Source organism: Cucurbita pepo, chromosome LG10 (genome assembly GCF_002806865.2).
Source record: "Cucurbita pepo subsp. pepo cultivar mu-cu-16 chromosome LG10, ASM280686v2, whole genome shotgun sequence".
NCBI classification, from domain to species: domain Eukaryota; kingdom Viridiplantae; phylum Streptophyta; class Magnoliopsida; order Cucurbitales; family Cucurbitaceae; genus Cucurbita; species Cucurbita pepo.
The window spans coordinates 1,173,645-1,200,903 of NC_036647.1; the positions used below are offsets into that span (position 1 = coordinate 1,173,645).

Below are 27,259 nucleotides of genomic sequence, written 5' to 3' on the forward strand. Positions count from 1 at the left end.
AGAAGCTAGAACTCTATAGAGCTAGTTGCTATTAGCTTTTGTTGAGTTTATACTTCAAAACAAGTGTTAACATAATCTACTTGGCTAATATTGAAATTTTGTAGGATAAGTTTAACTTAACCTTGGGCAATCTACCTTATGGGTGATAAGATTAAAATATCCCATCCCCTTTCTTTATGTCCTTATTAACCCTAATATGCAGCATGAAATGAGATCTAAGTTGCTCAGAAACCTGGATTGTTCAGCAGAGGGTTCAATAGTGGGTGCCAATGCAAGTAAGAACACAGAAAAGTTCCCAGAATTTATAGGAAGAAGCTTATCCATAATACATTATTGCTAAATAGCAAGTAATCAGAGTCAAACTAACAGGATTTCTCATTGTTTTCAATAAATCCAGAGTAGGAAGTATACATGTGAGATCTCTAGGAATCAATCAGACATAAGTAAATTTAATTAATGTAAAAATTTTGGCACACCAGGTAAGCAAGAAAATTGGCGGTCCTCGGCGTTTTGTTGAGATATGCTTGCTAAGTGAACAAATAACTGGCAGCAACGATCATCAGAATGCAGAATTGCTTCCTCTGGTTTTCCCAAGCAGGATGTCTTTGGCCTCATTGATCTTGGAAGCAAGATAATGGCTGCCACCGGCATCTGGATGATTTGCAACCATCACCTTCCTGTGCGCTTCTTTCACCTTTTCTGTTGGAGTGCTCTCCCTGACAATATAAATGAAGATAAAATCTTAGACACGGGCAGGCACAGGGTAGACGTATTAGGGAGAGTATGCAGATCATTATGATGAATGATAGCTCTAAAGCACGCGCGCGCACAGATATTCTATCTTCAAAAGGGGTTTAACATCTAAACACAGCCAAGAAGATGAAAACAAAAATAGGAGGAAAACTAATGGAGCTATGAGGGGCAGGAGTTTGATTGTCTCATATAAGACTCAGTAAATACCTAACTCCAAGAATTAAAGCTGCCTCCCTCCTTGTCATTGTAGGCTGAAAGCCACCTTCATAGAACTTGCGCAGTCGTGCTGTTGGCGGCCTCGCCTTGAATGCCTGCCAAGCCTGAAGACCATATCTACCAGCGTAAGCTGCTGCAGCAACAGCAATTCCTGTAATCAATGGTGTAGCCTACAATGATTCACACACACACACACACACACACACACACAAAATATTAGAGTAGTTGCCAATAGAACAGCAGCTGCGAAAATCAGTGTTCTGTAACATAGGAAGTTCGAAAATCCTCCGAACGATAAAAGCAAGAATAGGAAACGATGGAATCTACTCCACAAGATTCAGGCAGCAGAAGCCCTAGTAAGTAAGTGGCAAAATCCCATTAAATCAGAATGAACAATACTGAACTCAAAATTTGCTAGCTAGGGAAATAAATGGATTTGAGTATCAAAATACAGTTTTTAGACCGAAATGTTTCCAATTTTCTCATAAAACAAACACACCCCGCAAACTAACAGATACATAATGCAATACCGCAGTCTTAAAATTCGAAAAGAATCAGCAGTTTCAAGTTCTCGAACAAAAACATACAAGCAACCAACAAGAAAGCACAAAAGAAAAAGAAAAAAAAGTCCCAGAGCCGATGGACATGCATAAAAGAAAACGAAGAATGATCGAAGACTCACCATCAATGAAGAACGCTTAAGCTCGACGGAAGGAAAAATGTCATTCAATGGCTATGGGTTTTGGCTTTCCTCCAAAATTGGATTCTAGGGTTTTCTGGAACACGAATTTGATCAGGGCCGAGAAAAGTCCCGAAATATGAAAAGTATTACTATATTTTATAAAACCTACAAATTTTATATATTAACGCATATTTAGCTCATCCTATTTTCGGAATTTCTTGGTCAGCAAGTTCCATTTAAGATATTTTATTTTAATTAAAAATTTAACTTTAAATTTATATGGTTCTTAAAAAAAAAGTTGAAAATATTTCGCTTCTAATTCTTTAATAAATTGTAATATTAGCTGTATTTTTTGAAAAATATTTTTAATTCTAATTTTTTAAGTGGTGTCGGCAATTAAATTGATCTTATATTTTTTTTTATTATATTGTAAATTGTATCTGAAACAAAAAGTGAAAATAAATAAATAAATAAATAAATATTTTTTGCAGTTGAGATTACTCACTCGAGTGCAAGACTCGGGGAAGCAATGGAACCTCGAGATCTTTGAGTTCGAGTTAAGGAGAGAGACGACTACCCAAATTTTGTTTACTAGAGGTATGATAAGACAAGGGAGATCAAATGATAAGGCGATTGAGCCCCTTAGCGAGGGAACAAGTGTACCAATTAACCAAATAGGTTGAAAAATTCACTCGAAAATCGATTGAACATCTACGTGGAGCGATTAAGAATGTTAAAAAAACTAGAATAAAATTCAAAACTCATTTTTCTAATAAGACATGTCATTCTACTCTGTTTAGCTCGACACTACTTCAACTCAGTACTAACATAAGTATTAAAGTGGGTTGGGTAGACACCTCTGGTGTGAGATTCTATGTTGCAAGTGAGCTCGGTGAGCTCGAATACACCTTATCGAACTACTTGATCGTCTTTACTAATAAGAATAATAATAATAATAATAACTGATGAATGATATTGATTCAGTATGATAATCACAAAGAAGATGGAAATAGCAGTGACCCACAACATATCCTTGCCTTGTCCTGTGGTTTTCTGGGTATCAACTCAAGATTTTAACAGATGCCCAGAACATATTTAAACACATTTATAATGAATAAATACCATTTCATGTATCAATTCAAATGATAGGTGGTGTGTGTGGAAAACTTTTTGAATTAAATTGTAAGAGGTTAACAGATTTAACCAATCTTCTTCACTCTTTGCCTTTCTGCAGTTCAAATCATTCTGAGTATCATTTAGCCACCAACTCCATTGCTAAGGCTCTTTCCTGCATCCGGGTTGCCTTCGATCTTAGGCGGACCGGAATGTCGCCTTGGCCTGGCTGGTGAAGGAGGGTAAGATAGCCGTTTCTTTGCTGTTGCTGAAGACCCTTTCTCTGGAGTTGTTACATTCTTCTCTACTCCCATTGGACTCTGCAATCTGGATTTTGCTTTTGCAGATTCCGTAGGTGTCATGTAACTCCGAACAGCGCTTGTGATCGACATGTTATCATCGTCCCTAACCGATGATCCTCCTCCCGTGCTATGCCTTCTTAATCTTTCAGACTGCACACTGACAGTACTTTTCGAGTCATCGTCATGAATGGAGAGGATTCTTGGGCTTGGAGGCTTTAGTTTTTTTGATGCAGAAGATGAAGCTGGCTTGGAAGGAGTTGTGGAAGGCTTGAAAGCAGAGTGAGTTGTCTTATGACTGCCAGTTGGGGAATCCATCTCTGAGTTCAACTGAAAGCGGGCAAATGATTTGCTGATTTCTCCGCCAACAATGCCACGACTTGTCGTCTTCGTACCGGAGCGACTGTTATTCGACTCTTTTCTTGTCAGGTCAGGAGCATCATGCACCCGAGCCCCGCTCCATCGTTCCAACCAGCTCCAACCCCAGGTGGGATTAGTTGGATCCATGAACGCTGGATTTACAGATCTTGCAGAATTCTTCCAGGTTTGCTGTAGACAGATAACAAACTTAGAATTTCATTCATCAAAAACTCGATACCCTTATCATTATCTATGGATGAGGATTTTAGAACATGTCACCTGATGAGTGAAGGCATATGCCAGGGCTCTCTCCCTTCTCGTTGCAGCCTCATATTTGCTCAGTAGACCAGCTTCAATCTGCTCCTTTGATTGTAAGCTGTCATCCCATTCCTCTCCAATCTGCAGTATAATCATTAACAAAGGGCTTAAGAAGCTACTATCATATGTTGAGTTTATAGATATTATGCTCAAAAGATGACATTTTGGGATTCATTGTTGTGAGAATGAAACAAATAAAAGAATGGTAATGAAAGAGACCCGCAAGCTTTCAAGATCTTTTGCATGTTTTTGAAGGAGTTGTTTCTGGAGAGCCTGATTCTCCTCCAACATTCTAACTCTCCTAAAATGGATCTGAGATTGAACGCGAGCAAGAGTCTGCATGCAACGAAGGGTATTCGACGCTTGGCGTTTCACAGTAGAACTCTCCATCAGTGATTTCAGCCTCACCAGTCCTCGTAATGCTCGTAACGCCCTTCTTGCCTGAAGTAAAACAATAAAACTATAAGACATTTGTGGGTATTGTAACAGCCCAAGTCCACTACTAGCCGATATTGTCCTCTTTGGACTTTCCCTTTCGAGCTTCCCCTCAAATAGGGAGATGTTTTCACACCCTTATAAAGGATGCTTCGTTCTTCACCTCTACGGTCATTCCTCGCACAAGATTCAGAGAGATTTCAAGGGCAAGACTATTATAAGGAACTATTACCAGGTATCCACGGAATACAGTTTGGATCTTGATTGCTGCAATTTCCTCCTTAGGTGGGCTGGAAATATGAGTTTGGGTAGAGAGTTGCACAACTTCGGCTGCAGCAAAAGGAGTAGCAACATTTGGCTCAATAGTAGAAACACTAGCCTCATAAGCCTGAGTAGCTGCAGAAGCAACTTCATCGTAGCAAGGCTCATTGTTTTCTTCACTCTCTGAATGGATGATATTTGCCTCTTTTGGCTGAGGAGGTGATGCCACTCTTACAGCCTCTGTAGAATCTGAATTGGGATGCTTTTGCTTTCCAAACCATTTCTTCTTTGACTCCTTAGAATTCTGCACAGACACTCAAACAGTCAACCCACCACCCACCACGAGCAGATATACTCTCTTTAGACTTTTCCTTTCAGACTTCCCCTCAAGGTTTTTTAAAACCGGTCTGACATGGAGAGGGTCTGGCCCTACTCCAACCAGTGCCTCGCACCGGCGAGTAACTGGCTTTGATACCATTTGTAACAACCCAAGTCCACCGCTAGCCAATATTGTCCACTTTGGTCCATTACGTATCGCGTCAACCTTATAGTTTTTAAACGTGTCTACTAAGGAGAGGTTTTCACACTCTTATAAGGAATGTTTCGTTCCTAACAAGGAAGGGGAACGAAAGCATTCTTTATAAGGGTGTAGAAACCTCTCCTTAGCATACGCATTTTAAAACCTTGAAGGGGAAGTCCGGAAGGAAAAGTCCAAAGAGGACAATATCTACTAACGGTGATCATGGGCTGTTACACATACTCAACAACCTAAGAAAGTCGAAATCAGTCTCAATTAGGATGAAGTAACCTTCATACCTGATTTTTCTTGTGTTTGGGATCTGGACTGAGAGCTTTCTTTACAGAAGAAAACCAAGTTCCTTTCTTTCCCATCTCCTTATCATTCCTATGCCTAAACCCCTGATGGGCACAAGTAAAATATATCAGTCACACTTATGGCCATTGATACGATAAAGTTACTTTTGCATAAATACAATACAAGTATCCTGTGAACAATGCAGTTGAGGGAGGAGGGAAGTCCTGTGTTGTAGGCCAAATAACTTCATAAGTTAGAATTGAGGGAACCCAAGTCATCAGATCTCACCTTCTCTTCCCTCTTTCAGCAGAAAAAAACCCCACAACACAGAAGAAACATATAATTTATGACAGCTCCCAACCAAAACATTGCACAATTGAGATAAAAATCACAACCCCATTACAAAAGATTAAACAAAGAGATGATTACTGAATCGAAAAAATACCCAAGTGAAATTACGAACTAAACCACAACCCCATTACAAAATTTGAATGAACAAAGCAGGAGAAAAGGAAAAGAACCTGAAATGAGAAGATTCAGATCTGAAGGAGCTTGGTTTCTTCAATCTTCACTTCAAATCAGTGGGGTTCCATTTCCTTAGCTTTCTGAGCTAAAGAAAACAAAAAGGGGTTGGGGGTGAAGGATTGGAGAGGACGAACTTAGGAAGCCCTGTGAATGCGATTTGGCGTCGGCTTGTGGGTTTGTCTCTCTCTCCGTGTGGCTTTTGTAAAGGGGAAAACAAAGGGAAAGCAATAATCAGATCTCGCCAAGAAGGGCTCAATGATATGGGAGAGAATACGAAGAGAAACTAGGTGGGCTGTGCTCTAATCAGACGGCCCCACTACTTTTTGCTTTGATTTCCCATTTACTGAAAGAGAAAATCGCTTCCTGCTCTTCTTCTTCTTCTTCTTCTTCTTCACACCTTCTTTTCTCTCATCTTTTCTCTTTTGTCAGTCAGACCTTCCTAACGGCTCAGGTAATAAAGAATTTGTTTTTTATTGGTTTAAATTATCAAGAATAAAAATACCAAGTTTATTGTTTAAAAATTGCAAACTTAATATTTAGAGACTAAAATATATTTTTAAATAAAAATTTACCAAGTTAAATAATAAAACTATAGATAAAATATTTTTTTAGTATTATAAAAATGTTTTTTAAATTTAAATTTCAAAATAATATTTTAGTGTGACATTGAATAAGGTTTTGAAATTTGATGCGAATTTGGAAAGGAGAAAATTATGGAAATCTTGGAAAAGCAATATGATTTCATAAAAGAAAATTATTAATTGTCCATTCATAATCAAACATTTATTTACAGCTTATCCATTTAATTTTTCTTTCTTTCATTATCCATTAATAGTGACCCCAATATTACACACAAAAATATATATATATATATATCTAATTTATCCTTAACTTAAATTATATATAATTAATCGGTTGATAATCTATTAGAAAAATTGTTAACGAGTTAAAAAAATTTAGCATTAAATTTATATTTTAATTATTATATAATTGGTTGAGATATAGAGTGGGTCGAAAAGAGAGGGATAGTGAAAAGACAAAAGAGGGCATGAGAAAAGCAAATAAATAAATAAACAGATGTAATCAAGTTTAAGAGCGATTAGTTTGGAAATTGAGAAGCGGATTAAGAGCAAATTAGCTGGCAGTTGACAATTGGCAAAGAGCCACGTGGCCATTAATTATTGTGCCGCCATTGCACGCGCTTTTCCAACGTGCCGCCAACTTATTTGATATATATTCCTTCTTTATTTTTATTTATTTCACTTCATTCTTTTTATATTTATATATTATTTATTTGTTCTTCTTTTTTCCATTTTGCTAATTTTTTTACAGATTTAACTTAGTTATGTTGGAAAAAAAATTAACGAAATAAAATTAAAATACTGAGAAAATAAACAAAAATCGAATAATTACTTGTTTGAAATTTATTGTATTTAAAATATATTTTTTCTAGCACTTTAGTATATAAATCATACATGAAATATTTGAATGTGTTAGCAAATTTCAAAAAAAAAGAAAAAAAAAAGTTAAAACAATTCTCTCTTATTTCTTTTAATAAATTGAGAACTCATAAAAGAATTTGGGCCAAACCTTCCGGGTTGACCTTGACCCACCTAATGATTTGGGCCGGATCTCGTACTTTATTCCGAGCCCAATAGGATGATATTTTCAAGAAAAATAGGGAAATTTTGAAAACTAAGATTGAATTTGTAGTTTATATTTGGGTGTTTTTTTTAATACTATTTGACAACAATTTTAAAACTACATTTTTTTAAAAATATATGTTTTTAAATATTTATAAAAAAAAAAATAGTTAGCTGGAGTTGTTCGGATACTCTATTCAAATTTTTATTTTTAATAAAAATTAAAATGTTTAAATATATGCTATTATAAGTAAAAACACATTTTTTCTAATACCATTAAATTTGGATTGATTTGATCCCACCTAGAAAACAATTAACTAATTTTGAATTCAACTCAATTTAAATGATACAGGTTGAGTTAGGTTGATTGGGTTTTTTTAGGAGATCAAATTTATTTATTTTTTTTTTTTTGAAACAAAGAATTATCGAGGGTTCGAATTCTTCTCTCTACTTTTGCTCGACTAATAAATTTGTTTCTTAATTTTCTTTATTTGTCCGATTCAGTATCATAAAAGGGAATGGCTCCGCTCGGCTATCCAAGCTAGTAAAAAAAAATTATGATAAATTATGAAATGAAAGATGTTGGGATTGATTTGAATCCAAACAAGTCCTCCAAATCTTCATGTCAAATCCTTCAAAAAAAAAAAAAAAAAAAAAAAAAAAAAAAAAAAAAAAAAAAAAAAAAAAAAAAAAAAAAANAAAAAGTAGCCAACATTATTATAATGGAGATAGATAGATTGATCAAGGCATTATATACCATATAGGTGTCTGCCCTAAGTTAATAAATAAATAAATATATATATATATATATGCTTTTTTTTTTTCTTTTCTTATATTAAAAAAAATTAATTAATTTTGAGAAATTAGTTATAATATTTAAATTAAAAATTATGTTATAGATTATTTTTAATTATTAAAGAATATAGTATAATATTAAATTTTAAATTTTTAAAAATTATGATGGTGGAACATTTTAAAAAACACTATAAAATAATTTTACTGTCGAATTGCTTTCAAATTATTTAATTAGGTTTTCGTTTTTGTCTCTAAACATATCTTATTGAAGATCGTTTTTTAGTTAAAAAATAAGAAGAATTTAAATTTCTAGAAGTGGAATATATATTCTTAAAAGAGCAGGTAATATAGTTGTATTTCGTATGTTATTGTTTTTTAATATATATTTAGTATGTCGGTTGAAGATATTATGTAAGGAAAAAGAAATCCACCAAATTAAGAAAATTGAGTCCAAGTAAAATATGAAACAAAATATGAATATATTTTATTTGAAAGAAAAAAAAAATGTAATAATTTAGGATTGATATTATAGCAACAAATATTCTGTGATTGTTAGAATTTACAAATAATTTCAGGAGAAAAGAAAAAAGGAGGAGAAAATTTGGAATGCAAAAGCACCAAATGCCAATTTCCAAAATAGAAAGAAAACAAACTCGAAGGGGATAAACAGATAGCTCTGTGACATGAAACCATAGCGACCAATCTGCTGCACAGATTCTTAGTAGTGGAGGTAGAGACGAGACGAGACGAGTCGAGACGTAACCAAACCACTCGCTCAATCCGTGTTTCAATTTTCATCACTGCAATGAAGCAATCGGTGAAACCGATTTCCAGTCCCAGTCGGATCGACCTGTTTCCGCCGCCATTGATGAGCTTTCTGAGGGCTGATGCCGGAAATCGGAGTAAAAGCGGCCGGTCTCGCTCCAGTCCGATCTTCATCAGGAAGAAGAACGTCGCCATTGAAACTCAAGAGCCGTCCTCTCCGAAGGTTACTTGTATGGGCCAAGTCCGTACCAATAAACGTTCCTCTAGACCTCCCGCCAAGCGATGCCGATGGATTAGAAGCGTTCTCTCTTTCAATCGACGCCATTGTAGAACCTTCTGGAACAGGTCGACGATGTTCTTCCAAGGAAAGCGTGAAATTAGACGAAAATCATCGATCACTGAATCTCGCGTCCGAGACGAAGCGGAAGATTCGGAGCAAAATGAAGAGAGCGAGGGAGCAGCCAGAGATGAGGTCTTTGCGTCATCGGCTCCATCGCCGCCGAAAAACGCTCTTATCCTGACGAGGTGTAGATCTGCACCTCATCGGTCGTCGTTTTACGGCAATCGGTACGAGATTTCGTCGATTAGGAGCGACAGAGCTGAAGAAGAAGAAGGAGAAGGAGAGAAAACAGAGCACAATAATGGAAACGGAGCGGCATCGAAAAATGAGTCCCAAAATTCGGAGCGAATGTTCCGAAAACTCGAAAATTCAAACGGAGAAGAAGATCGAAGCTCTGTAAATAACAAAGAGAGCAAAATCGAGGAAAACTCAATGTCCAATCGGAGCCTGATTCTAACGAGATGCAAATCGGAACCTGGCAGAATTAGGGAGGAACTTTACGGATAATTGAATCTTGGGGAAGAAGAAAGGTCGGCAATGGATGCGAAGGATTCTTACTCATTGAACAGCTTGCGGTTAGATGACTAAATGTCTTCCAGCTTTGTTCTTTCCTCCATGGCTGAAGACGCAAGGTAACTGTGCATTTACTATTTAATTTAAATAGAAATTGCTAATTAGAGGTTTATTTTAAGTCCAAAGTTTAAATTCTTGCACCTACTGGACACGTATATGCATATTACACCATCCACTCAGGAAGATGCTACCCATTAAAAACAGGATTGAAGGCAATATAGATTGGAGAAGTAACATGACCATGTTATAGAAGAATGTCGGGACGTTTAGAATTCTTTTTTATAAACATGTAAAATTTTGGTTTTAAAGATATGGTGTTGAATATATAATCTCTCAAAATTGTAGCTGAAATTCCAATTTAAGACATTAAATTTGATACTTACGTTTTCAACTTCGTTAAAGGGTGAGTCCAAAGGTAGAAGGAGACTGGAGTAATCGGGTTGGGGTTATATAGATTATACTGTAAGGCTGGGTAGTGGGTCAAGGAAAAAGAAGGCGGGTTGGGCTTGACAACTCGCTCTCTTCTCTCTCTTTTTTTAATACAATCGGGTTGGGCCGAGTTGACTCAATTCTTTGTACACTGAACCCGTACCCAACTAGAATCAGATTGGGTCCTAAAAAATCAACTCATCCCGACTCAAAATTCTATTTAACCCAACCCATACAATTTAGGTTGAGTCGGTTCAAGATCTCAGGCTTTTGAGTTCAATGCACACCCCTAATCATGTGGTCTGATAACCGAAGAGAACATGTCCAAACTGAAGTCCTTGGCAACAACAAGGCACTCGTTGATAGGCACAAGCTTGGCCATGTGGTCGACATGAGTGTATGATTGCCATTGACGCACAATTTGCGTACCCCCACGTACAAGTAGTCATAATTGTCAAGACAATGCTTGATAACCACTTTTCTATAACACGGTGGAGATCACTCCTTTCAAAAGGTACAAAATATCATTCCAGCTCATTTCAACACTAATTCAAATTAAATGCTAAGTTAAGAGTACACGAGACCGAACACCACATCAGTATAAAATTTCATTCGTATGTTAACACCTTAGTTGACTTGGAAGTCACTCGAACGCCACATCACATCGCCCTATTCATTTTATTCAAAACCGCAATGATATTTCTAGGTTAATAAAACCATAATTTAAAAATTAAAATCAACATTTTTCTTAATAAATTTAACAAAAAAATTTAAAACAACAAATTTATTGACAATTTTAAGTGATAAAATACCCAAAAAAAAAAGTGCTAAATTACATTCAATATATATATATCTTAAGGAAGCAGGTAGATCCAGGCTTAAATGCAGAAAATAAATAGCATATCGTCCAGCTGTTAAACACGTGTAACTATTTGTTTGGCTGTCCATATAAGCCACCTACGTGTCTATCTTACATGGCATTTGAATTCAAAGGTTAATGTTAATGGTGTATGACTTGTATTTTCAAAGCATTTATTATAAATAATTAGGTGTCATATATTTTCAAGGTTAAATTATAAAAAAAATAATTTAAAATAATCACAATTAAGTATAGTTTTTAGAAGTTTAAATTTAATACGTTACTTATTATACTAAAAAATAATAAATAAAAATAATTTTTAAAGCATGCTTTGAAGGTTTTTTTCTTTTTTGTTTCTAAAATTCAAATCATCTTCCATAAAATCAAAATAAAAACTATACTTTATATTTTTTTCCAAGTTTATTTAGTTCATAACTTCTAAATGATAAAATATTGATAATGGATATAATATTTTGTATGAATTAATTTTTGAATTAAAAGAAAGGTAGGTAGAAAGTATAATGTTAGGACATTACAATTTATATGCACACATGCACTTGCCCACATTACTTTTCTCGCATAAATATGGTTCACATTTTGCGGCAAACAAATCAAGCTTATATTTGGTACACCAATTCAATTATCTTAAAATTATAGGTCGACTAATCTCACGCGCGCTACATTTATGGACTCACGTTTATGAAACCCTACCATTACAAAATAAAGTGCCACACAGTTGATTTATTTATTGAATTTGAACAAATGTCACACAATCGCTGTTCAACTTTTACAGAAGTACAATAGAGTACGATTGTGACAATGGGTATGTGTGTATATATATGTGTGGGGGTTATTTAGAGGGAAATAAATGTTCCAACCCAACATATCGACATCAGTTACCTCGCAACTTATTGCTGTAAGGATGGCGACGGTTTGAATGTCCAAAAGCTGAAAAAGAATACATGCAATAATCACAAAATAATATTCCCATTTCTCCTCTCTTCATCACTGCTTCTTGTTGTTCTCCATCTTCCGCCATGGAAATGAGCTTTAGGATCACTGTGTTCTTCCTCTTCCTTCTGCTTACCCCTTCATTATGTTGTTGTTCTTCAAATGAAGGTGTGTGTGTAATTTGTGTATGATGGGTGTTACACAAATATAATGGTTGATTTAATTTTAATTTGTAGGTGGATCTGAAAATGGTGGCATGGGTTCTTCGTCAGAGGTTTATGAAATAGACTACAGAGGACCAGAGACTCACTCCTCTCATATTTCTCCTCCCCATCCCTCCCATGGAAGGCCATGGATTGTTCATCATCACCATCCTCTCCACCCTCCTCCATACCCACTCAAGGTCATTTTATTACTTATCAATCTTTTTTCTTTTTACGATTTTGTTTGTGACGATAAATATCATTCTTTCGGAGTGATGTACGAGTTAGGGTTTTGTTTATCTAGCTAGAGTAAATGGTTCGATGTCCATGGAGCGGGAAGGGTTATCTCTGCCTCTTATTTCATTTAATTTTATGAAAATTGAGATGGAGATCCTTTGGAATTCATTGATATGAAGATCCTCCATGTGAATTCCCGACCCGACTCTATTTAGCTTATGGAAAAAAGTCTCTTTCCGCTCACTCTCCATTCTCCCTAAGTTAGAGCGTTTTAATTGAAATAAACATCTCCAGCTTCAATATATATATATATATATATTTATTTTTTTACATAATTTTTATTTAAATTGTTTATATGTTTTTATTTTTCTTGCGTTTTAAAAAATAGTGAAGTTCGTTTACTTCCAAACATAAATAAAAGGGTTATTTTATTTCTATTTACTTCCATAATAAATATTTTTTTTTAAAAAAATAAAATTTCCATATGTACGTGCGGAATTGGTACTTTTGAGAACAAAAGAGTAATAATAATAATGAAAAAAAATATATATATATATTTATTAAAAAAAAAAAACTAAAAATTGAGGTTTGTTTTGTTTTGTCCCACCCACCCATTAAATATTATTGGTGGGTAAAGAATTTGTTTATTTTTAGTGTATTGGGCAATCATTTATTTATATTTTAGCACGTAGCTTACCAAGAACTTAACCAAACTTGCTTAGATTAATTTCTTAGGTTATTATTATTATTATTATTTGTTAAATTAGTGGATATTTATGTTACATTTCATAATATATAAAATAAAATAAAGATAACTTTTTTTTTATTTTTTATTTATTTTATAGTTTCGTAATTATTCTGTTTATTTGTGCAGGGAAGCAAGGTGGGTGCATAATTGAAGATTTGGAAGCATTTATTTCAACGTTTACAAATAAAATCAGATTTAGTGAACTTCAGATATAAATTTCATCATCTTTTTCAAGTATAGTTCTGTACAGAACATGACTGCATCAATCTTTTGTGTGTATGTTTGGGGTTTGTGCATTTTTAATTATACACAACATTATTATTATTATTATTATCGGTTACATTACCGTATCTGTTTAATTCTTAATTTTTAAAAGTTCTTAATGTTTTTCAACTTTATATGTATAATAAATTCTTAAACCTTAAAATTGTCTATCACTAGGCTCAAACCTTAAAATTGTCTATCACTAGGCTCGATGATATAGTTTAGTTGATAGAGCTCTACTCTTGTAATTAGGTAATTGAAATTACAGGTTGGACATCTAATTGTTGGTAGTATTTTGTGTGAGATTTCACTTCGGTGAGAGAGGGAAACGAAACATTCTATGAAAACATTTCTCAAACACACATTTAATAACTGTGAGAGCAATATATAACATGTCAAATTGGACAAGATTTGCGAGTGGTGGACTTGAGTTGTTATACTTATACTTGAATCGATGACCCACTTTTGTTATGTAAAGAGAGAGAATTAAAGCATGCCATTGAAAGACTCTAACGAGACAGTGATGAGATATTCCAAACGCGAAAAAAGTTGGATGGAAAGTTGATCAGATTTAATATAGATCATACATGAAAGATGACCTTCCTCTGTAATCCCTTTGGAAGAGGATTAAGTTAGCCTTTGCAAAGAAGTTGATGCACAATCTGTGAACCCTTGACCTTTGCGAAGAGCTTGATGCATTAGAAACCCTTTAGTGAAATGGCGGCTGAGTAGTCGACGGTAACGGTGGCTGTGTGAATGAAACGACAAATGCGAGAAACAGAGACCTATAACCAAACGACAGTTTGTGTCGGTCGGTTTAGAGCCGAACCAACCATGGTTCCGTCGAAATAGCTCTTTTTTTTCTTTTTTTTTTTTTTTTATGCCTAATTATAGCTGAGGTGCAATTAAAACCAGTGGTGGAAGCTTTCGCATCCTAATAAAACGCTGCGGAGCCGCGAACACATGGTTTTCCTTCTCCCGTACGAGAATAAAATTTGGAAGAATCGCGCTTCCTTTAAGTTTCTGACCTTGTCTCCTCCATTTCTTCGCATTAGATTTTGAATTCTTGATCTGGGTTTCTTCTTTTCTCTGCTAATTCATCATGGCCAACAGCGAAAACCTCGAGGAATCAAGCCCACTTCTCGGCAAGGTCGTTGAAAAAGCGGATGAGAAGGATACACATCGCATCTCCACGGGGGATAGGGCCGATGCGGTACCTCCGCCGCTTCCTGTCAGGAAATATACGGAGGAGGAGAACGGCGGCGATGGCTGTGATTATGGGTGGACTGCCGATGGGCTGCCGATTCATGGTAGTGTGATGGGAGAACCGGTAGGTCGGGCCCAATGGGAAACTGGTCTCTGCGCTTGTCTTGGTCGCCACGATGAGTTCTGCAGTAGCGATCTAGAAGTTTGTAAGTCGATTCGTTTTCTTCATTTGAATTGAGTTTTTGCTGAAAGGTTAGGCTTTGGGGATACGTGATTCTTTTTCCCTGATTTTTGGGTTTGTAGCTTATTCCAACCAAAACATTCTTCTTCTTACTTTAGACAGGGTGCCTTATCCACCATGATCTTAGTATGCTAGCACTTATTTAGGCTGGAGTATTCTTTTGTTTCTTCAAATAGAGTTTCAGATAAGATCTGGGCTATGCAGAATTCTTGGATCTCTAATACCATTCTATCACTTTTAATTGGTTTGAATAAACAAGTTCCCTAATCCTTAATCTTCCAATAAATATCCATTCTGATCCTTGGGGTCTCGATGGGGCCTGGATTACAATAAGAAAAGGAATCCTTATTTTCACGGGGAGGAGGGGCTGGAGGAATTCAACACATTTATAGGAGGGTATTGCTATAAACTTCTTTAGGGAGGGATTTGTACTGACTACTAGGGTTTTACTTCTTGCTTCAACTTGAAGAGGTAAAATTAGGGAAGAAAGTGAAATAAAATTAGAGAAAATAAGGGACAGCAACTTACAATGAGTGTTTGTAGGTCTTGTTGGAAGTGTGGCTCCTTGTATGCTGTATGGAAGCAACGCAGAGAGACTTGGGTCTACTCCTGGGGCTTTTGCAAACCATTGCATGTCATATTCTGGTCTCTACTTAATTGGAACCTCTTTCTTTGGTTGGAACTGCCTTGCTCCATGGTTTACATTTCCTACCCGCACAGCTATCCGCCGAATGTTCAATCTGGAGGCAAGTTGAACCTTCTCTTTTACCATTCTTGATTCTCAATATCTGCAAATGAATGCATGACTTGACATTCAATTCAATTGATAGGAAAGTTTATACATTACCTTGTTTCATGACGAGCAGGGTAACTGCGAGGCACTTCATAGGTCATGTGGCTGTTGTGGACTCTGTGTTGAAGACGAAGTTCAGCGTGAGCACTGTGAATCTGTCTGTGACTTTGCAACTCATGTCTTCTGTCACACCTGTGCACTTTGCCAGGAAGGTCGTGAACTTCGTCGGAGGATGCCTCACCCAGGGTTCAATGCTCGTCCTGTGTTAGTCATGATCCCACCTGCAGAACAGTCCATGGGGCGTGGAGTCTGATATCATCTTCCTCCTGCTTTCCATGTTCTTTTGCAGTGGCGTCTTGCTGCTGACCTGCAATGTATTAGGGGCTGATGAGTCTCGGATGTTAAGTTTTCAGAGGGAAAAATATTCTGACGAGGTTTCAGAATAAGACGACATTTCCTATTTGTGGATAATATTTTGTTCCTTTGTGTATAGAATTTGTTGAAGATTCTTGGCCACCAGGGCCAGCTTTGTTTCCTGAAGTTTGAATGTTCAAAAATTATTGTGCTGTTTCTTGTATCTTTAAACCAGGCACGTTTACACGTTTACGAGCTCAAAAAGAAATAAAGAATCAAACAAGAAACCGAACCAAATATCGCTAGGAGAACTCTAACATATCGAACTATAACTATATTGTTAAATGTGAGCATGTCCAAGTTACCAACTATTCCCTTCTCCTTAATCTATTTTGTGTATATTCCTGGTAACCAATGTGAATCAGAAAATCCTAGGATTGGCAAGAAAGGCAAGGCAAACAGCATTGGATCAAAATATACCATATAAACTACTCTCTTACTATCATTTCTCATCTCTAAGGATACAAGGGACTATGAACTTCCGGTTATAATGTTCAGATTCTGAACAACTTAACAACATAAACAAAACTACTCTTCAATCACTGAAATGGAAGAACTTGTTAGTTCCCCCAAGTGAGGCACAGGAATATAGCACATAAGAGAAAAGTCTAGCACTAACTACTACACGCCAGGTGCAGAGATACCTTGCTTTAATCTCTCCCTTTTCATCTTCTTCTTGGAAACTGGTTTCTTCCTTTCTTTGGTGGGAGGGTCTTCTGCGCATACATGTAGAGAGCATAATTCACAACAAGAAAAGCCAAGAGCAGCCCGCCAACTACGAGCAGCACAATCAGTCATGGATTGAATCCTCTTCCATCCGCATCTCCAATCACGTTCCCCTGTGCACCAAGGCCAATATTAACTGTTCATCACCATGAACCAGAACATACACAACAACAAGAATTGTAGAAGGAACTCATGAACCACCCCAGAAAGGAAGCTGGCTGGTTTCTTCAGCAATCTCATGCAAGCAAAGTTATGTGTAAACACGAAAAGGAGATCAATTGTAGCCTTGTACTCCAACTAATCATTAATCTGATTCTTAGCTACGAAAGATGCTGAGGATACCATATCAGAGATGCACGGAAAATCCTCTAACATTATCAAAAACTGAACCGATCAGGACTGTTATTATTATTATTAACTGAATAGGTACAATTAAACCATCCACCAATTCTAAGTTCGGTCATACATTTAGGATCGAATTAACAAATTCATGTATCATCCTATAGTTTAAAATTCCATCCATTTTCAGGAAATTGCAAAAAAGGTGTGCAGTTTTTTTTAAATCTTTTCCGACATCCAAATAACACAATGATCACATGCATCCGCATCATCCTAAAAACATTGCAAAAACAGCACCATTCTTCAGAAAAGTAGATATTTGATACCGAATTATACACAATCAGAACAAAGAAATTCCACCTAAAAACTAAGAATACAAGGGAATCACCTAGCAAGGTGTGTATACAAGAAGAAACGGAACATCCAACTGCATTATTTTCTACAGTCGATTGCAGAGATTGCAGAGACAAATTCAACAGCATTATTTTCTACAGTCGATTGCAGAGCCAGATCTCAAGAGCGAAATCGAACAGAAAATATCGACAATTATACGTAAACTCAAAGTAAACACCCAGAACCATGTCCAAATCAAAACTTCGTTGGAGAAAAAGAATGGATAAGCTGCATTAACAGGGATCTCAGATTAGGCGGCAAACAAGCAAGAAAGAAATGACATCGCGATACTTTCAAGGGAGCTCTGGAGTACCATGCGGTTGACGACCGGCGGGACTTTGTCACCGAACTCGAAATCTTCTTCCATGGTTGAAATTCAGAAGCGGAGAGATGGCATACAACGAGTTCCTGTTGTAGTGATGTACCAAAGACATGAACCGCCAAAGCTTCCAGAAAAATACAAAAGGTACGAAGAGATGGAAGTCGCGGAGAGTGTATTTGGGCCATTTCCACTCACGGGACTGAAACGACGCCGTTTTCGGATTTTGGTATTTCCGGCCAATTGTTTTTTTATAAATTAAAAGAATAAATAAATTTTAAAAGGAAAGAAAAAGACTCAAAATTAATATGTTATTTGTCTTTTTTTTTTTTTTTTTCAAATCATTTATTTGATTAGTTTTAATATTGTTCCATGTAATATTGCTTAAAGTTGGATTGGAATTGAAATTAAAAAGAAAATCATCGAGCCTTGCTCAAATGAGCAACGGACCCAAAACTTGTGTGTTCCACTTCGCCCCAAGGGTTTAGGATTGCAATACTAAGCTGAAGGCCTAGACGACCTTGGGACCAAACGAGCCATGTGCCAAAGCACCCATGCAGCCCACCTCGCATCGACAGTGATTAGGACCGAAATACCAAATCTAAGGCTTAAACGAGCCTCAAATTAAATGAGTCATAGGCTGAAACACTCGTGTAGCCCACCTCGCCTCAATAAAGAATGAGGCTAGCCAGTTTGACTCGAGAATGATAGTTGCCCATGATCCAATTGGAGAGGAGAAACTCGAGGTAATTCTCCCAACTCTATGCATCCATTCAATATCAAACGCATAAAAAGAGTATATAAAATTATATAGTTTGTAATATAACATGAAAAGGAACATGTAGACCATATTGTCTTTCACACTAGCCTTTCACTTGTTGACACGTCGACAATCCTTTCTAATTTCTCCTTCTTCGTCGGTGAGAGGGGCGTTCTCTGACAGCAAAAGCACAGCCCTAGCAAATTGGGCCAGAAAGTAAGTGTTATTGGAGGCCATCTGCTGGACGTAAGGAAGAGTTATTGGGCTCGAGCCCAATTGTTGGTCCACCAACAAAAGGGCCTTCTGGCCCAATACGTTCTTATAGTAGTTGTTGTCCAGCACCATCGGAGTTTCCAAATCGTTTCTTGCGTACAAAACTGCCTTCGGGTCCGGGTTCGGGCACCTTCTTTTTAGATATTCTCCATGATCCGGATCCAAAGTCGGATCGACTGTCGGGTAGAGCCGGTTCACTAGATTTACGCAGTGGACCCGACCCACTGAGTGAGCTCCTAACACATGGAATTAAGATTATTTTAAAATAATAATAAAAAAATACCCTTCTCAAATCATTTTTAAATTTAAAATATTTTGAAAATCTCAGCCTAATTAAAAAAAATTATAGGATACAATGAAGTTTATTGCATTTCTGTCTATTTCTACCAATAAATTTTAAGCTCAATCAACTAAAAAGAATTAAATAAACTAAAAAAATTAAATAGACACAAATTTGATAATTTAATCAATATTTTAATATTTTTAGTAATAAAAACAAACGAACAAAAATATATATTGGTTTTTATAATATTAAATGTCTTCAACATTTGAATGATTGTTAATTTTTCAATAATAATTTAACGGAAAGTTTCCAATTTTAAATATATTAATATATTTTTTTTTTTTTTTTAAAGAATTAAACCCATAAGTTTTCATTTTCAATAAAAATTCTAACCAATTAAAAATATTTCATAAACAAAATATAATATTATATTCGTAATTTATAAAAATTTAAACTTAAATATTGCAAAGGCCGTAGAAATTTAGTATAATCTATGGAGATTTACTTCGTGGGGCAAAGAACTAAGAGTCGAGTAGATAAAATTTTTTCGTCCTAAATGACGAAGATTATATACATATAAAAACTTGAATTAGTAATAGAGAATATAATCTTGGTCCTTTAAGGCAAGAACTCTCTCTGTCAAACTCTCAGTTCTTTGCCCTACCAGGCGAGTCCCCATAAAACCCAGTCTCATATTAAATAGATATATCTCTAATCAACCAAATTAATATAATATTAAAAAAGAAAACGTATGAATTAAAATAAATGAAAATAAACCTAAAAGAGAAACGGTAGCTTGAGCATCAATGCCAATATCTTGAAACCTAGAAAGAACCAACGAAAGAGAATCATTATGATTAGGAATGAACTCTTCCACCACTCCTTCATAGCTTTCTCTGCTATCTCTCCTCCCTGTTTTCATCTCCATCTCTAATCCTCCCATCTAATCAACAAATCACAACATAATCACAATTAGTTAGAGATTAATTAAAATTAACACGACATTAAAAGAGAGCCAACAAAATACCAGAACAATGGCATCTCTTGCAGCAAGAGCCATAATATCAGCGCAAGAGACAGTGTCGGGACACTCATTTTCAAGAAGCTGTTTGATTTTATTAACATATTTGAGATTCCTAATCCCAAAGCTCCTTGACGACTTCATCTCTGACACAATTCCACCTTCTTCCTCTTTGATCTCTAACAAAAGAGATGCATCACAAGACTGTATTTAACAAAATAAATAAAACCCAATTAGAAAATATAAATAACATTTGTTTGTTCATTATATGTTCTTCATATACTTACCTTCACCATGCAATCATGGAAGAGGTTTCTAATCCATGAAATCGCCGAGTTTCCATGTTTTTTGTATAAGGAGAAAACTTGTTCTTTGATTATGTCTTCCGCTCTTGGACACGTCTCGTTATAGTAGTTTACTATCAATTGTTGACTTTTTCCTATATTTGAAAAATAAACGTTATCAACTTAGAGTTTACTCAGATCATTTGTCGTACAACTGCATGAAAAACAGTACCTGAATTGGAAAAAAGGAGCACGGACAATAGAAGAAAAGCAAATTTTGAGCCCACCGGATGCATCTTTACTAATGATCTCTTTGCTATACTCTTACTATATATATATATAGGTAAATTAATAAGAATATAAAAATTTGAATTATTTTATTAAAAAAAAGAGTTAATTGGAATTAAAAAAAATTGAGTGAGCTTTAGGTGAAAGCCCACGAAGCCAATTTATTTGACTTTTGGTAATGGCCATTTTCCAAAATTCCAATTAATTTTATGATTTTAATTATTATATAGTTTATATGTGGCACTCCAACATTTGGAGGCTTCACGTATTGTGAATAATGGAGGTAATTATATTTATTTTGACAGCCCTAGCAGCTTTTAACCCATTAAATAAATAAATAAATAAATAAATAAAGTTTGTGGTTGAGATTTTAGTTCTACTATTTTATTTTATTTTTTTAATTTTAAAGTGGTGGCTGATATTGAATTTTCTTGATCCTAAAAAATTATAGTTTCAGGGAATTTTAGAGTTTTCCATTAGTTTATATATAAAAAAAATAATAATAAAAAAATAAATCTAGAAATTTATTATAGTTTATGTAAAATTAAGGTTTTCTCAACCAGACGGGCATTTGGTCTAGTGGTATGATTCTCGCTTAGGGTGCGAGAGGTCCCGAGTTCAATTCTCGGAATGCCCCTACTATTTTATTGTTTTTTTTAAATGGGCTTGAGGCCGCCAGAAGGCCCATTGTTACTAATAATTTTTTTAAAAAGGAAATTATTTAATATAATCTCAAAATGGTTCCGGCCCACAAATGGTTCAAGCCCATCTAGTGGGCCGGTTGAGAAAAATATGGGCCGTACCCATACGACGATGATTATCTTTGACGTGGCGGATTCCCAATAGGCTCGATTTTCTTTCCGGCTTACCACGAAGCAAGAAATAATGAAATTTCCTTACTCGACCGATATTAAAATTGTATCCACGTGTAAGCAGTTCATTGGATATAAATACGTGGAACGACTCGTTTAATTATCAAAATTTAATTTAAATATAAATTCACGTTTAATTTTGAGACATATTCTGATTCTGTACATGAAACTTGGAACTGTAAGAAACAATGCTGAGATTTTCGATTCCGCTACCCGCCATGGAAGCTTCAGCTTGGAGAGGATTAGCGTTCACGGCGTTTCTTCTCAACTTCGTTCTAGTCTGTCAGCTTCTCCTTCTTCAACCTTTGGTTTCGGCTGCAGGTTCGTTAGTGTGATTTCTGTCTGATCTATCTTCCTGTTCTTCGCTGGAAAAATTAAACTAGGCGGAGTTTCTAATTTTGCAGTTCGGTTTGTTCCATTCGACTAGGTACCTAGATCCAGTTCTTGAATGTGCGATATTTCTTTTGGTTCTTTATTTGTCTCCTGTTAAGGTTTCAAGATGTTGACGAGTCTGAGGCCAAAGTTTGGAGCTCTACGATAACTGTGGCAGTTTTAATTTGTTTGTTATTTGGCTTATAGTTTCCCCGACGTGCGTATTTTCTGTTCCCGCGTTTTTTGGTCCGACCAGGATCAGTGTTGTGTTTTGGTATTATTGGTGTAGTTCTCCTTCAGCTGCTATTTGATTTTTCTGCTGTTAATAAAGATTGGCAGCGAAATTTAAATGCTACATTCCATCTCTTCTTGGTTAAATTTTTTGTTGTGGAACCTGAAGGAGCCACTCTGGTTAAAATTCATCTGAAGAGTTCCTGGTCTTAGGTTAAATATTGTCCGATTAAAATTCTTGAGATCATTGTCTCTAATGGTTCAATAAGTGGTATAACACAAATCGTCTAGGATTAATGGTGAGGGACCCGCTCACCAAGCTTTAGATAGAAGTTATCTCTTTGGTTTCAAAATATTACTATGAGGAGGCTTTGTAGTCTCCCTATTGTGACGTCAAATGATGGCCGCTTAGTATATAAGCCCTTGCGAGCCTTCGAGTTGGATCGTTTGTTGCATATAAGTTAATATAAGTTAGTATCTCTGTCTTACCTCTACTGTCCTTGTGAATTTTCTTTCATTTAATGATCTAAATCCCTTACCTCCATTAAATGGTTGAAATAATTATACATGATTGGAAACTCATCTTTAATACTTAATGATAGTATTAGGAATTTTTGTCTTCGTTATTAACTATACACGATCACCAAAACTCATCTTTGACCTGTGAATGTGAGATTTCTTAGGAAGCATAAGATTGCTCCTAGGGGATGTAGCATTTGGTTTCCTGCATAAGCTGGCTGGTGCAAGGCTCTATCTAAGAAATTGGAAGCTTCCCTTTTCTTTGTTTTCTTCTTCTTTTTTTCCCTTCACCTTTTCTTTTCTGCCATCTGTGTTTCTACTTGTGGTTTTCATTGTCAGTTGCTTCTTGTAATTGATTGGCTTATATCTCCAGATGGAAAGTTGGGTAACTCTGCTGAGTTGTTTAAAAAAGTTTCACAAAATGTGAGGGTGAAGCGTTATAGTGAGGCACTTGATGATCTTAATGCTGCTATTGAGGCAGACCCCGAACTTTCAGAAGCATACTTCCATCGTGGTTCAATTCTTCGCCAGTTATGCAGGTTTCCCCTCCTCTTGTTATTGAAAGTCATTGCAAATTATTGCATCAAATTCGAGAAAACCTATAATTTTGGCATAGGAAATTACTAACTTTCAGATTTTTGACGATTAGGAATTAGAAATTTGGAATTGTCTCTGAACTGGAAATATGATTTAATTTGACATGTACATGGATGCCTGCTTATGCTGAGGTATAAAACTGCCTCCATTACTTTCTACCTCACCTCTCCCTATTGAGTCTTGTCATAAAAGCTTCCTTTTCTGATATTCTTTGTTCTATTTTTCATTGTGAGAAGCATATGGTGAGAATGAAAAATATTATCACAAATTGGAAAGGTTATTGGCAAAAGTGATGAGAATGAAAATATTACAATTTCATATACTTTTTAGTAGAAGAGAAATCTAGATTTACTTGTGCTAAAATAAAAAGATGCTATAAATAATAAAGAGGGTAAGGCGGCATCATCTTGAGGGAAATAAAAATAAATTAAAGAAAGGATCTATCTCAAATGTGATGGACGCAAAGGAAAGAAAATATAAATTCTAGAAGAGTTTACTTTCTAATCAAACATGACAAAAAAAAAAAAAAAAAAACCCCAAGTATTTTCAGCATTCTCACTGTTGGCGCTCAAAATTATTTTACGTCTTTCCAACCAAATATTGGTATGTGGAGTTGTGACATCATTTTGTTTTGTGAACCTTGGCTCCTAAGTAAACAAAGAGTATAATTTCTCATTGAAGATTTTTGACTTACTTCACACAAAAATTATATTTAAGATGGAGAATATTATAAAGGAAATTTAAACCATTGTGGCATGTAGAAAACCTTACTCTCACTCTCCACCTTCCATTCTGATTGTATAATTATATGATTCAGGAACTTTTTGGCTGATGTAGATATAATGAATCCGAGAAGAGCTACAAGAAGTATCTTGAGTTGAAACCTGGAAATCCAGCGGGTGAAAAGGAGCTTTCTCAATTGCTTCAGGCTCAGAGTGCTTTAGAAACGGCTCTTAAGCTTTTTGATACAGGAGATCACACAAAATCTTTGGAATTTTTGGATAAAGTTGTACTTGTTTTCTCTCCAGCATGCTCTGAGGTGATGCCATCTTTTATCCAATTAGGCTTTTTAGTACTTTGAATTATCCTCTTGAATCCTTACTTATCGTGCATATTGATATGATGTAGGCAAAATTCCTGAAAATAAAATTGTTGTTGGCAACTAAGGACTATTCTGCTGCCATCCTTGAGACTGGATATATTCTTAAAGAAGATGAAAGCAATCTGGATGCATTATTACTCCGTGGGCGTGCCTACTACTATTTGGCAGATCATGATGTTGCCTCGAGGTTGATTTGACAGTACATATTGTTGAAAGCATTACTTAATAGAACATGGACATATTTTTACACATGAACAATTTTTCCAGGCATTTTCAGAAGGGCCTTCGCCTAGATCCAGAGCATGGTGAACTGAAGAAAGCATATTTTGGACTGAAGAATCTGCTCAAGAAGACCAAGATTGTAAGCCCAAATAACATAAACAAATTTATTAATTCACATTTTCTTGGATGTTCTGCTTTTGTTTGGGAGACGGAAGCTTACAACTAAAGAAATCTCTTTGGACCCTTTTGGTCTGATTAAGTTTTTAATTGATGAAATTTAAAAGCTGTTCATCTTGTGCTTCATTTTAGTTTTTATACTTCGTTGACAGGCAGAGGATAATGTCAGCAAGGGTAAGCTGCGGTTAGCAGTGGAGGAATATTATGCAGCCCTTGCATTAGACCCCAATCACCTCGCACACAATGTACATCTTCATCTTGGCTTATGCAAGGTACTGGTCAATCTTGGTCGTGGAAAGGATGCTGTTACAAGTTGCAGTGAAGCACTAAGCATTGATGGAGACCTTATTGAAGCTTTGGTCCAGGTTTGCCTTTTCTTTTGAACTTTCATCTCTCTGTTTCTCCCCTTTTTGTGGATTCTATTTTGCCGAAGTGGATGTCGATGCCATCTACTTTATTACTGTTGGAACCTTTCTGCTTATCACTGCTTTTCCATTTCTGGACCCACTTTATCTCCATAGTGTGTTTATGAAAGTTGCTCTGGTTCACCTTCGCCATGCTTAAGCTATATGTTGGGCTATGATTATCATCTTCTTCCTTGTATCGAAGATCTATATTTTTGTGCATTGTTGGAGACCCAAGCATCAACTAACCTATATCTTATCCTAAGTTCGTTTTAAACCATCTGCTGTGAATGTCTTGGCAATTGCCGTAATCTAGTTTAATGAAAGTGACAGAAGCTTGTTAGTGCATGTGTATAAGATCTCAAGTTCTTTAATGTTGGGAATTGTCTTTTCCAGAGAGGTGAAGCAAAGCTTTTAACGGAGGACTGGGAGGGTGCTGTTGAAGATCTGAAGTCAGCGGCTCAAAGTTCACCGCAGGTTAGTTATCATTCAGTTTTTTTCCCCTCAACTCCTGGGATGTCAGAACCCTTTCCTTTAGTTCTGCAAGTTGTAGATAAAACTATTCGGGTAACCTTAATAGTTATATAAGATGCAGATAAAACTGTTTGTAAAATTCTTGTTTGCTTTAATACATCAATTTAGAACTAATCTCATTGTGAGCCTTCTCTGATTAAGGATATCTTAATATTTTATTGATTAGTCTAGTTGCGAGGTTGGTATATGTAATAAGTACAGATTTTGTCTTATTCTTTTCTTTTTTCATTTACACACGAAATATCTAAAATTTTATGTTAGATAGGATAAGTTTGGTTGGACAAATTTAATTTATACCAAATCATATTAATAAAAACTAATCATCATTAGATGAAACAAAATTGGGTAAAGTTTTAATTCGTTTACACTTGTGGATTATCGTCAATTTGATCAATGATGTTTGCAGGATATGAATATTAGGGAGTCGCTGATGAGGGCTGAAAAGGCTTTAAAGATGAGCAAACGAAAGGACTGGTACAAAATTTTGGGGGTCTCGAAGACTGCTTCTGTTGCTGAAATCAAAAGGGGCTATAAGAAGCTTGCTTTGCAATGGCACCCTGACAAAAATGTGGAAAATAGAGAAGAAGCAGAAGCCAAATTCCAAGATATTGCTGCTGCATATGAGGTCAGACAAAAAAAATATCTAAATGTTATACTTCTTATCCATTGCAAAAAGACCATAGTTCCAACACTTTCTGCTTACCATTTGCTGGAATTGCTTTTACTTATTTCGGGTTTTAACGGTACATGCATATAATGAATTCTTTCCCTGTGAAAAGTTGGTCATTAGGACAGTGAAAAACCAGGCACTAATGCAATATGGATGGATAACATGTAGCTGAGTGGTACAAGTCATGTCTTGCAGGTCCTCGGCAATGAAGAAAAACGTACAAGATATGATAGAGGGGAAGACATTGAAGAAATGGGCATGGGCGGTGGAGGAGGTTTCAATCCTTTCGGTGGTGGAGGACAGCAATTTACATTTACTTTCGACGGTGGATTTGGTGGGGGTGGCTTTCCCGGTGGTGGCTTTGAGTACCATTTCTGATTTCAGCAAAAAGCACTGGTTCCTCCTCCTTTCTCTGACATTTTTATGGTGATAAGAAAACATTAACTATAGGGGGGGGNATTTATTTGCTGAAAAGTAGAAATACCTTAGGGTAGACTTACTGATAGAGGCTTCTTAGTTCAGAAAAATGTTCATTGAGCAAGATTTTGCTATGCATAACATTATTAATGAAGCAAGAAAATATTCAGCAGATGATCTCAGGGGAAATTCGTGAGTTGTAATTGTAATACGTTGATG

The 27,259-nt window shown here is 35.8% G+C and overlaps 7 protein-coding genes, 1 long non-coding RNA gene and 1 other non-coding gene across 10 annotated transcripts; 5 read left to right on the forward strand and 4 right to left on the reverse strand.

Annotated features, from left to right (window-relative positions):
* Positions 1-279: 279 nt before the first annotated feature.
* Positions 280-1,807, reverse strand: LOC111803130 (mitochondrial import inner membrane translocase subunit TIM14-1-like). 2 transcript variants are annotated; one of them, XM_023687413.1, is made up of 3 exons: positions 1,652-1,807; positions 961-1,139; positions 280-716 (listed from the first exon to the last, which is right to left on the reverse strand). In XM_023687413.1, exons 1-3 carry the CDS (start codon positions 1,652-1,654, stop codon positions 560-562), a joined length of 339 nt encoding a protein of 112 aa, XP_023543181.1. In that variant the 5' UTR covers positions 1,655-1,807; the 3' UTR covers positions 280-559. The 2 variants fall into 2 exon arrangements, with proteins under 2 accessions (XP_023543181.1, XP_023543182.1); XM_023687414.1 differs by having other exon boundaries at positions 500-716; positions 966-1,139.
* Positions 1,808-2,614: 807 nt separating this feature from the next.
* LOC111803058 (protein IQ-DOMAIN 1-like) lies at positions 2,615-6,165 on the reverse strand. Its single transcript, XM_023687317.1, has 6 exons — positions 5,773-6,165; positions 5,254-5,355; positions 4,409-4,741; positions 3,961-4,182; positions 3,703-3,822; positions 2,615-3,612 (listed from the first exon to the last, which is right to left on the reverse strand). The coding sequence occupies exons 2-6, from the start codon at positions 5,326-5,328 to the stop codon at positions 2,908-2,910; spliced, it is 1,455 nt and encodes a 484-aa protein (XP_023543085.1). The 5' UTR covers positions 5,329-5,355; positions 5,773-6,165; the 3' UTR covers positions 2,615-2,907.
* Positions 6,166-9,019: 2,854 nt separating this feature from the next.
* LOC111803666 lies at positions 9,020-9,826 on the forward strand. Its single transcript, XM_023688174.1, has one exon. It carries the CDS (start codon positions 9,020-9,022, stop codon positions 9,824-9,826), a length of 807 nt encoding a protein of 268 aa, XP_023543942.1.
* Positions 9,827-12,136: 2,310 nt separating this feature from the next.
* On the forward strand, positions 12,137-13,649 carry LOC111803061. The gene is made up of 3 exons (XM_023687321.1): positions 12,137-12,299; positions 12,368-12,534; positions 13,446-13,649. Exons 1-3 carry the CDS (start codon positions 12,218-12,220, stop codon positions 13,464-13,466), a joined length of 270 nt encoding a protein of 89 aa, XP_023543089.1. The 5' UTR covers positions 12,137-12,217; the 3' UTR covers positions 13,467-13,649.
* Positions 13,650-14,474: 825 nt separating this feature from the next.
* Positions 14,475-16,402, forward strand: LOC111803060 (cell number regulator 8-like). Its single transcript, XM_023687319.1, has 3 exons — positions 14,475-14,995; positions 15,574-15,776; positions 15,897-16,402. The coding sequence occupies exons 1-3, from the start codon at positions 14,686-14,688 to the stop codon at positions 16,134-16,136; spliced, it is 753 nt and encodes a 250-aa protein (XP_023543087.1). The 5' UTR covers positions 14,475-14,685; the 3' UTR covers positions 16,137-16,402.
* Positions 16,403-16,641: 239 nt separating this feature from the next.
* Positions 16,642-18,147, reverse strand: LOC111803062. The gene is made up of 2 exons (XR_002816341.1): positions 18,009-18,147; positions 16,642-17,076 (listed from the first exon to the last, which is right to left on the reverse strand). It is a non-coding gene; the product is annotated as an uncharacterized LOC111803062 (long non-coding RNA).
* Positions 18,148-18,885: 738 nt separating this feature from the next.
* Positions 18,886-20,931, reverse strand: LOC111803670 (peroxidase 21-like). Its single transcript, XM_023688179.1, has 5 exons — positions 20,868-20,931; positions 20,639-20,817; positions 20,358-20,555; positions 20,108-20,273; positions 18,886-19,283 (listed from the first exon to the last, which is right to left on the reverse strand). The coding sequence occupies exons 1-5, from the start codon at positions 20,929-20,931 to the stop codon at positions 18,886-18,888; spliced, it is 1,005 nt and encodes a 334-aa protein (XP_023543947.1).
* A 557-nt stretch (positions 20,932-21,488) lies between these two features.
* On the forward strand, positions 21,489-21,560 carry TRNAP-AGG. The gene has a single exon. It is a non-coding gene; the product is annotated as a tRNA-Pro (tRNA).
* A 403-nt stretch (positions 21,561-21,963) lies between these two features.
* Positions 21,964-27,074, forward strand: LOC111803059 (dnaJ protein P58IPK homolog). The gene is made up of 9 exons (XM_023687318.1): positions 21,964-22,116; positions 23,291-23,456; positions 24,352-24,553; positions 24,643-24,803; positions 24,884-24,977; positions 25,168-25,380; positions 25,816-25,896; positions 26,360-26,578; positions 26,819-27,074. Exons 1-9 carry the CDS (start codon positions 21,984-21,986, stop codon positions 26,999-27,001), a joined length of 1,452 nt encoding a protein of 483 aa, XP_023543086.1. The 5' UTR covers positions 21,964-21,983; the 3' UTR covers positions 27,002-27,074.
* The last annotated feature ends 185 nt before the right edge of the window (positions 27,075-27,259 follow it).